This window comes from Protomyctophum parallelum (assembly GCF_964188405.1).
Source record: "Protomyctophum parallelum genome assembly, chromosome: 8".
Taxonomy (NCBI): domain Eukaryota; kingdom Metazoa; phylum Chordata; class Actinopteri; order Myctophiformes; family Myctophidae; genus Protomyctophum; species Protomyctophum parallelum.
The window spans coordinates 43129409-43140585 of NC_139703.1; the positions used below are offsets into that span (position 1 = coordinate 43129409).

The 11177-nt window shown below is 45.8% G+C and overlaps 1 protein-coding gene across 1 annotated transcript; it reads left to right on the forward strand.

The window, feature by feature from the left end:
• Positions 1-2533: 2533 nt before the first annotated feature.
• On the forward strand, positions 2534-11177 carry LOC310862517 (EF-hand and coiled-coil domain-containing protein 1). The gene is made up of 9 exons (XM_083770454.1): positions 2534-3219; positions 3895-4363; positions 5021-5155; positions 6544-6620; positions 8182-8335; positions 9388-9532; positions 10141-10251; positions 10732-10801; positions 10983-11177. The coding sequence occupies exons 1-9, from the start codon at positions 2619-2621 to the stop codon at positions 11135-11137; spliced, it is 1917 nt and encodes a 638-aa protein (XP_083626580.1). The 5' UTR covers positions 2534-2618; the 3' UTR covers positions 11138-11177.

Sequence of the window (11177 nt, forward strand, 5' to 3'; positions counted from 1 at the left end):
TTATGTATATTGTGTTTCCCTGTAGCGGGGGCCATATAGTAGTGAAGACAAAGCCTGAACCCAAAACCTATCAATTGTGATGTTACTGCACTCCTCCTCTCAAAGGTGAACGATAGGCCACTGAGCCATGCCTGTGTAAGCATGCTTGCGTGCACATGCACACACATACACAATCACACACACAATTCCTTCGCTCACTGGTCCACCCCCCTGCCTCTGGTAGTCTTTCATCCTTTTTATTTCCAGATCAGGCCCTTTCACCCGGGGCAAGCAGGCAGCAGCTGGAGGGCTGTCTCTCAGTGTGAGGCTGACAGCAGGGCTCCAATGACCTTATGCAGACCGAGGCCATCTTGCCATTAAGTTAATGGCAGCGTTGTCTCTCGACAGACTGTTAGTTTGTCGTCGTTTAATACAATCAGATAGGACTTTTCTGTTTGGATGTATGGGCTGTCAATGGCTAGTTGCCAGCCTGCCATTAACTAAATGGCAAGATATCCATGGTCTGCATAAGGTCAATGGACTGCCTTTAAACGCACTGGCACTAGCTTCATTGCCCTCTGTCACATCTTGCACGAGGTTAAGGGGTCAACAATCTATCCCGACTTTCAAGCAGAATGTATTGTGTTTGTTGTACAATGGATAATCTTCTCTTTTGCAGTGACAGCAATGCAGTTGCCATTAGAGGAAACACATAGCAACAATTAAAATAAGCAGCCTACACAGAGGAGGCTCCCACTCCCAAATGAGCTAGACCTATATAGAGTACTATGTGCATCAGACAGAAAGGTCATGCATATAGGCACCATTACATACTTTGTGAGGAGGAGAACTGTAGGAGAGAACTGTAGGATAATGTTCTACTCCAGTAACTACCAAGGCCGGATGTGCATACATATGTGGGGGTGTGACTGTAAGTTTGAGTGACAGGTGAACAGTGCTTAAATAACTGACAGCTAATAATTAACTTGAATAACAGCACTAAAAGGCCCTCCTGAATGCGCATAGTAGTGTGTGTGTGTGTGTGTGTGTGTGTGTGTGTGTGTGTGTGTGTGTGTGTGTGTGTGTGTGTGAGACGTGTGTGCATGTGTGCACGTGTGCGTGCGTGCGTGAGTGACACACACGGACACACAGTACTGACAGTAGGCTACATTTCCACATGCGGTAAAAGTTCTCCTGTCCCTAATGCCTAAACACAGTAGACTAATTCATGTACCTTTGATTGATTATCATATCCGAGAGTATTCCTTGGACAGGAACCACAGGAAAGTCCTGGGGGATTCCACCAGAATATAGCCACTAGTTGTACATGCCTTGACATGTCCATGAAATAGGTCACAGTCAATAGTACCTTTGTATGTCTGCCTGTGTGTACTCATGATAGCCCTGAAGCCTAAATAAGAAACCCCGCAGAATCAAAGTGGGACATGAAACTCACCGCGCGTGAAGATTAGGTTAATCTTATCAACAGAAAGACTAAACTGTACAAGCTTTTCCTCTGACTGCATGTGCCTTATATGACTCAACTACTGTCCAGTGAATTATCCTTGGGGTGAATAGGCATGTGTGTCAGTGTGTGTGTGTGTGTGTGTGTGTGTGTTTGTGACTGTGTGTGTGTGTGTGCGTGCGTGTGTGCGAGCGCATGCACACATGCGTGCATGCACATGTACATGTCACATGCATGCTTGTGTAAGTATATGTGCATTGATGTACATGTCACATGCATGCTTGTGTGAGTATGTATGTGCATGTGTGTGCCTGTGCGTGCACATGACATGTCACATGCATGCTTGTGTGAGTATGTACATGTGTGTGTGTGTGTGTGTGTGTGTGTGTGTGTGTGTGTGTGTGTTGTGTTTGTGTTGGAGTAAGTAACTAAGTGCAGTGTGGTGAGGCATTCCTAATTCTGATGTGTGCTGGCGCGTAGGAGAGTATGTGAACTTATTATGGTCGCTGTCTTTGTTTTGAGTGTCAGGTAGCTGAACTAAGGTGTGGAGAAGAAAGGTATTTCCGCTATATGAGGCCAGAGGTTTCTTAAAAAGAGGTAGAAAAGAGATTAGCATTTAACCTGTGAGTGAAGGTATGTGCCGTAAATGCATGGCAGCCCATTGGCGAGAGAGGTGGGTGACTGCACTTGTTAGGTGTTGGGTGTCAGGTTTTGTATCTGATGTCCCATTATGTTTTTGCTGGCAGAGCTGACTCAGACACACTTGAGGTAAATTGCTGTAAAGATGAAACTGAGACCTCATGACTCATTTGGACCCTTCTTTTGTGTTTGTTTGTGCCACTGCATCGCATTGATGAGAAAGGGCACTCTAGTGGCACAATTACGAACGTGTAGGCTACTAATGTCACTTTCAGAAAGGGTGGAGCCGGGATTGGGTTTCTCTTGGGCTATTCGTCAGAAGACTTCAGCCCTCAGCCGGGGCTTTGTTGCAAGAATCATCCAAGTAGAATAGATTTTTTTTGTGGGACGCCCACCAGCAGCTGCTTTCAGCTGCAATTGTTTTCTTCTTACCCATTATGTTACCTTTTTACTAAACATCACTTAGGGATACATCTAGAAAACTTTCGAAATTTGACCCCGTAACATATAAGACCAAATTAGCTTTAAACGCAACATGAAGCGAGGCGTAGTGGAACTTCCAGCAGCTATGCTACAACCTTGTCCTCCACGGGCAGCGCGTAAAAGCGAGTGGCTGCGGAGCGCACTCGCCCATCACCACTCCCCACAGCCCGGCGTAGAGAACGAAATCGTCGTGCTGGCGACAGGAATAGACCAATATCTCCAAGAGGTTTTCCACCACCTGGCTTACCCCAACCAGGAAGACGCCGTGTCGGCGGAGGATTTCACCGTTCTCTGCGCAGTGCTGGGACTAGATGGAGAGGGCAGAACGACAGACGCACAGAGAGAAGATATACACGAGTTCCAGGATGTGTATGCGGGGCTTCCTTGCCAGCTATCCTTCAAAGACTTTCACTCGCGACTCTGCGGGTTCTTTCGTGTGCGTGCCGCGCGTAATGTCGCCGGGGAGAGTAGTGCACTTCTGCGCCTGCCTGTTTCCGAAGAGACTGAGCTTGTGGAACGCGAGATCCGTCTCCGGTGGCCACGCTTCAGACGGAGGAAATGTGTCAGTTTCAATCTTACCAACAAGGACCAGACAAGTGTGCGAACTGTGACAAAAAGGAACCATAAGGCTGCCGCCGAGGATAAAGAGAGTGGTATGGAATTTAGAGGCATTAGTAACGAGTGTAAATCTATAAAAGCCTATAGTAGTTCATACTTCATAGAGGATGTGTCATTTGATGTACACACACGCGCGCACGAGCCCGCGCGCGCGCACACGCACACACACACACACACACACACACACACACACACACACACACACACACACACACACACACACACACACACACACACAACCTATAGCCATCCACGTTTTACTGGTGTATACTATCCTGGCATGAATAAAGCAGGCTATATCTGAGATAAAAAAGAAAATAGCTAGAGTGAGTAGCATTATATCCAATATTTAAATGGTCACATAGGTCCCTCGGGGAAGAGGTACCAGAGTATCAAAGCCAACACAAGGAGACTGAAGAACAGTTTTCTCCCCCAGGCTGTAAGACTGCTTAACAAGCTTAAAACATTGAACATTCCGTGGTATTACGGCCTTGTATACTGATCTGAGTTCTTTAAACTTTTTTAAACTTTTATACTTAGTATCATTATTTAATTATTTACTATTTTACTTATGTGTGTTGTGGAGCATCACCCAACGTAAGTTTTTCAAAATGCTGTACCTGTACATCTGTGTGACAATAAACACCTTGAACCTTTTCCTCCCCTCCCCTTTCCTCATATCCTCTCCCTTTCTCTCCTCTCCTCTCTAGTTCCTGAGGAGGCAGCAGCTCTGAGGGAGCTGGTTGAGGACCTGCGCTCTGCGCTTCAGGGCAGCGATGCTCGCTGCCTGGCCCTGGAGGTGGCGCTCAGACAGGAGAGGGCCTGTAATGACCTCAACTACACCTGCTCTACCTCCTCAGACTTTACCCCCTTAAGCACAGCCCCCCATTCCAAGTCCCCTTGTACTGTGGGAAACAGTACCAAAGTGTCTCTGGCTTCCCAAGGACGAAGAAGAGGGGTAGGAGGAGAAGTGGCGAGGACAGCGTCTCAGAGGTGTGATGCCAGCAGGGACCCACTTCTCCGGGAGCTGAAGCTGATACGTTCCTCACGCGACGGACAGCTGGAGGAAGCAATCAAATATAACCATCGCCTGGAGGAGGAGCTGTGCTGGGCTTATCAGGAGGCCCACAGGCGTGAGAGGGTGGAGTGCGCACTGCGTAAAGAAAATACTGGAATCAGGTTGGTTAGTGTGTAATTTCTTAATTAGGGGTCAAGTCAAAGGGCGTAGACCCGTTATTGTTACTGTGACAATTCCGCAATTTTAGCAGTTTTGGCAGTTCTGTGCTATCGTTCTTCACGAAATTCGGCAATTTGGTAGAGGGCCGTGAGGATCCCTCAGGAACTGATTTGCACACTCGTCAAACGACCTCTGCCCTTTAGTTCTCCCGATGAGTAAATCGTTATGATTTGCTCAATCCTTTTTTTCAAAGAAATCGCGGACTACAACATTGACAGATGTATGATGATAAGAGCGCCCCTCACTTCACACAAGTGTGATTTTTTCTTTTTGGCCTTGACCCTAGCTGCTTGCATCTATATTTTCTATTATTATTATCCGCACCAGTGCGTGCGTGCGACTGTGGCTCAGGAGGTAGAGCAGGTCGTCCAATGATCCATGGGTCGGCGGTTCGAATCCCGCCTCCTCCTGTCTACATGTCGAAGTGTCCTTGCGCAAGACATTGAACCCCAAATTGCTCCCGATGTGTATGGCTTCCGCCGCAATTGGTGTATGAATGTGAATGGGTGAATGTAATGCATTAATGTATGTAAAGCGCCTTGGATAAAAGGCGCTATATAAATGCACCATTTACCATTATGTGTGTGTGTGTGGGTCAGGAGACGAGCAGAGGAGGCCAGAGAAGCTCTCAGACAGGGCCTCCAGAGAGTTCGACAGATCCAGGAACTGGCACATTCTGTCCCAGTGCTGGAGGCCAGGGTCAAACAACTGGAGACTGAGCTACACCAAAAGAGGTAATGTGGGTGTGTGTGTGTGTGTGTATGAGCATGCCTGTGTGCGTGTTGCAGTTGCAGTAGGAAAATGCACTGTGTGTGTCCGTGCATGGTTTTCCACATGATTTGACTCTACGCCCTGCTGGTTTGTAAGTCAAAGCTCAGCCACAGGTGGATTAAATTACATTAATGGGAGTGCGGTGAAAGCAGTTGGGTTAATATACAACCAGCTATCATAACATAACACTGCACAGGAGGATTCTAGTTTCTAGTACATTGTTTACCTTTAATCATTATGGTAGAGTAGCTTGCAGTGAGTGCGTATGCATTATGCAAAGGTTCATTCATTGTCTTGGACAGGGACACATTGACAAGACGTTTCTGCAGTTGTACTGAAGGGATCGACCTGCAAAATCTTCGTCATGGAATACAGTATCTCTACAGCCACTAGGCCACTGGGTCAACTGCAGTGTGACCTCTACTAGCATCAGGACAGCGTCACAGCGCAAAGCAATATTTTACAATTAGGCTGCCGTAGCCGCAAGCCTAAAACCACAATTGATCTACACGCACACAGCGTGTCGCATCACAACACGCTAAGCTTCTTGTAGATCTGCAATTCTAGCTATATGTTGCCAAAAAGTTAATTTCTGTGCCAGCTAGCTATTAGCATTTATATAGTTCCCAGTGCCACCATCCAGTGCCCCCACACACACTCACTACACACACTTTAGTATCATTGGCACAACCACACCCTGTTTACCTCTCGTCAGAAGCATTTACATGTCGGGAGTGACGCGGTGCAAAGTCACAAATTACATCCCAATTTTAGATGGCAGAAGATCCACCAATGACAGCTCTCCTGGATTCCGACTTATGGAGGTTTGAAAATCCTGCTTGTAACCGAGCAAAACGGTGATCAGATTTTACGTCCCATAGCTGGTGGTGACGGGGCGTTGCGTCTCCAATCTCAATCGATCCCTAAACGCAAGACTGTGTGTGTTTGTGTCTGTGTGTGTGTGTGTGCCATATATGGAGAAGGCGATGCTTTCTGTACCCGTGATCTGTATCCTGAAGCACTTGTTGTAGAGTTTCTTTCAAGCTTGCGCATCCACTATTGTTTGTGTTCAAGAAATTCCTTGTAAAATGTTAATGCAAATAAAGATGTTAAATGTGTGTGTGTGTGTGTGTGTGTGTGTGTGTGTGTGTGTGTGTGTGTGTGTGTGTGTGTGTGTGTGTACACGTGGATATCTCAGATATAGTCTATATAGACTATATGTAACCAACAATGTAACATACTGATGTATGTTTGTATGTGCTTGTGTCTGTGTGAGCAAGTAAAAGAGAGAATATATTTTAGGCATGTGAAACTGGGGTAAAACTTTCTGTCTGACCTATGACCCACTCAGATCCCTTTGTACCTGCATGGTGGACACCACCCCTCAGCCCTCGTTCCCAGTGGGAGCAGAGGACGCCTGCAGCACAGGTGAGTGGCTGGCAAGAGAAGGGACGAATCACTGCACCAATAGAGCGAGAGCTCGATGACAGGACGAGGTGAAGAGTTGTATCTAAATTGTGTTCAATATAACGTACTTAACAGTAGTACTGAATGTCTGCAGGAATAGAGTAAACAGAGCCAGGGTGCAACACTGTTACCATTGTTATCTGTACACATACGTAACATCCATTAAACAAACGCCAGATGTAACCTATACAGTAATAATATGATTACTGTGTAATAGTGCTTGAATCAACAGGATCATGGTTGATGTGCTAGTGTCCAGTTAGTCTAGGAAAATTGGCCTCAGATCCTGTGCAGCAGGGGCGTGGCCCAGTGCGTTGCGTTTCAAATGAAATGCGAATCAAAAGACAAGGGGCGGGTTCCACATGGAGTGGGCGCTACATCTAAATAAGACGGAAGGGAAACAATTGCACAATTGTGGTGTATCGAATCTTGTGGACCAAGATGGCAAGATGCTGTATTCTGTCATCAACCCTAAGCCATTCCAGCCTGTCAAAGTGGGCAGGGGTGAGGTGGGTTCGGGGATGACAGAATCCTATGATGACAGAATCACACAGAATAGTTAGAAGGAACAGATCCATCAAATTGCTTGAGAGTTTCTCTGTAACTCTCCCGCTTGATAGTTTCTCTGGAACTCTCCCTTAGTGACAGGCTCTCAGTGTGATATGCACACAGTCAACATCACACACACACACGCCAAATCTTACCAGTTATGCAACCAATTTACAGTAAACAGGAAGACGAGGAATGTCATTCTTCCTCTTTGGCACACCACACCTGCCCTTCTTCTGCATGTCCATAATCCAGGTATGGTATGGATGGAATGTATCAAACAATTTCTCGTGCGTGTGGATGTCTGGGGGTGTAGAGATAAATCACTCACACATCACCACAGAGGCCTGGCTGTGCTTCCGAGCAGTGGTGCCTCCGGCTTGGCCAGGCACTCCAATGAACAGAATTGGCAGTGTTTGTGGGTGTGAAGCAGCTTGCAGGGGCTTGTGTCCTTGTTGACAGTCAGCTAGTCCAACAGGTTGGTTGAGGGCATGCGCTTGGGAAGTCACGTTTACGAATGACGTTTTGCTACAAACTATCAGCATTGATGGTTCAGATGGTTCAAACTATCAGCTCTTTGTGTAGTAGATTATCACCATTGATGCTCTGTGTGTGTAACAACATATTTAATATGTTTACAACATATATTCACAGTAAGTGAGGCAGTACACTGTTCTCTCTGCCCTCAATTTACGTGATTATTATTTAGCTTGTTGTTTATTGACTAGCTAGAGTTCATGTTTACTCTGCTTATTCTGATCAGTCTCGCTCTGGATAAGACTAAATTGTAGACGTTAACCTAATATCATAACAAAAACATGTATACATTGTTGGATATTTGCCTTATCGTCTTCCTATCTCTATTCTTTTCCGTTAACTGAAAACTATACAAAATCACACACAATTTACACGTGCAATGCTGTGATGTGACAAACAAGCTGATTGTGATTCTTCTATTGGAACTGTGTTCTAGATGCAGAGTGCCTACAGAGGGCAGTGGAGGGAAAGGCAGCCTCGGATGAAGAGGAGGAGGAGGAGGGACAAATGCACCGGGGGAGAGAAGAAGCAGAATGCTGCCTGATGGAGGTGAAGAAGCTCATCAGCCGACTGCATGGCTGTGGCAAAGGGTTAGCTCCTTATGGGACAATGAAACTCACGCACGCACGCACGCACGCACGCACGCACACACACACGCACACACACACACACACACACACACACACACACACACACACACACACACACACACACACACACACACACACACACACACACACACACACACACACACACACACACGACACACACACACACACACACACACAGACACACAGATTTGTATCCAGGCTTGACCAAGGTCTTTTTCTTACTGGAATAAGTTTAAGGAGGTATTTCTTCCTCACATTATGGTGTATTGTGAGCGACCGAGCAGTCAAAGCTGATGACACAGGTTTTCAAACTCAGTTTGTTTTTATGTCAAAAGTAACAAATAATTAACAAAAGTTTCAGCAACTGAAGTGGTAGGACCCTTGAGGTCAACATAACATAACTTAAATGAAAATAACGTAAATGAAAATAATGTGGAACCAAACAGGAAATGAACTCAACCAACAGACCTGTTCAAAATCAAATGACACATGAGGGAGACTTATATAGTGGTGGACCAAACCAATAAATACACAAAGGGGTGGACAGAAATTAGAGCCAACCGGAATCCCTAAACAATTCCCAATTCCCCCCTTCTCAATCAAGTATGTTGGTATGGTCCAATGCATCAGACCTGACTCCACCCCCTGCCCCATATGTGTGTGTAAATAAAGAACAGAACATTAGTACAGTGCATATTGTCAACAAGCCATTTTCAAATACTGATTGTGTTTTATGCATTATAATATAATATAATCATTGCAAATGTCAATACTAGAGCTTAGAGTAGAATGCAAATGTGAATGTGGGTTAGAGGAGTCTTATCTCACTGTGGGGCTGGGATCACAGCCCTCACAGTATTCCTCACACAAACACGATGGAGTGAAGACCGACAAACAAGGTCAATTGGTGTTTTGGCGAGATTCATTCCCTAAAAAAAACCTGACTCAAATGTTCGTTTATCCTAAATCTAAATCTAAATCTAACCTTAACCTAACCTAACTTGTATTCTTCTTCTTCTTCCCCCATGCAGCTGCCAGAGACCCACTGTTATGATGATGCCTCAGGGCTGTCTCCATGACAACAGCCTCCATCCTGCCATTACTGAGGAGACCAGGGCTTCCAGCTGGAAGGGACCAAAGCAGACAGCTGTCAGCAGGAGCTGTGGACAGAAGAAGGTAGGTGAGAGAGAGAGAGGGAGAGAGAGAGAGGGGGAGAGACTAAGAGGGAGAGAGGGGGAGAGAGTGAGAGAGAGAAGGTGGTTGAGAGGCCAAGCCCTATCTTGCGCGCCACGTTACCTCTTATCCCTAAACGTTTATGCCATTTTCTTTTTTACTATTGTATAGAAAAACTACTTTAAATAGTTCAAAAAGCCAATCTACAAGCTCACAACATGCCGATGTAGATTGGATAGTTGAACTATTTTAAAATGTTTTTCAGAATAGTAGAATATGGCTGATAAGTTTAGCGATAAGGGGTAAGATAGGACCGTATACCCTTTCTGATTGATTGAATATGATTGAATTAAGAGCGTCTGCTAAATGCCTAAATTGTAAATTGTACTTTATTAGCAGTTTGCAGAAAAAAAAGCACAGGAAAGGGGCCAGTCGCCTTGAAGTTTGAACGGGTGCAGGCATTTAACCTAACACATGTTGCGGACACAGGGCCACAGGGCCGGTGTGCATGTGGTCGGTGTATATTATTATTATAAGTAATATACTTTGCTTATTAGTGGGATGTGTGACAATCAGTCTTACCTCATCCCAATGCACCTCTCATTTGCCAGTGGCCTGAGGAGGAGAAGGGTAAATTGGGGGCGACAGAGAGAGTCCATCTATCTTTGCTAGAAGAGAAACTCACTGACGCCCTCTCGCTCTTGCTGGAGCTACGCAACAAGGTATGCACACACACATACAAATAGACCTCCATAAATTAAGCTGTGAAGACTAGTATTATCCTAACACGGGCGCGCACACTGAGAGTCTTCACAACATCAGGTATCACTTTCAGCCCCACAGTGCCTGCGGGTTGCCTTCAGGGCGTGCTTTCTTTTACGGACCTTGCCTGATAAACTTGAAAGAACAACAATGTATTGTGCGCACACAGATAAACACATTAATATACTGTATCAGTTTCATTACTCAAGTGCCACCCAGTGTTTATGTATATTATACTGATATGGATATGTCTGTCTATCTGTCAACTCAACCTGTTAAGCATGGTGGGATATACAGGGCCTGTTTATATCCTTTAATCTGTTAAACAGGGTGGGATATACAGGGCCTGTTTATATCCTTTTTCACACTTCTTTCTCTCTCTCTCCCTCTCCCTCTCCCTCTCTCTCTCTCTCTCTCTCTCTCCTTTGCTCTCTCTCTAGAATGTATCTCGTAGAGCTTTGGGGAAGATCCTGATAGACACTCTGGATATGTGTAGCAGCCATGGGAATGGTAGGCTTTACAGGAATCTGTCTGTCTGTCTGTCTGTCTGTCTGTCTGTCTGTCTGTCTGTCTGTCTGTCTGTCTGTCTGTCTGTCTTTCGTCAATCAATCTCTACTTTATTAACTTATTTCACTTATTCTTTCGGGCTGTCTTTCTCTCTTCCTCTCTGTCTTCCAATGCTCTCATCCAGGCCCCTCCTGGCTGCTCCAGGTGGCTGATGCACTCTGTGTCCAGCTGTCCTCCAGTGAGCTGCTGCGAGATGAAGGAGGAGGAGGAGAGAGTGGAGGGATGAAGGTAGCCCCTCACCAGCCCCCCAGTACCAACCCCCTGCTCATCTCCTGTTAGTTATAGTGACAGCAGTTGTAACTTTTGGTTGCATGCCGGA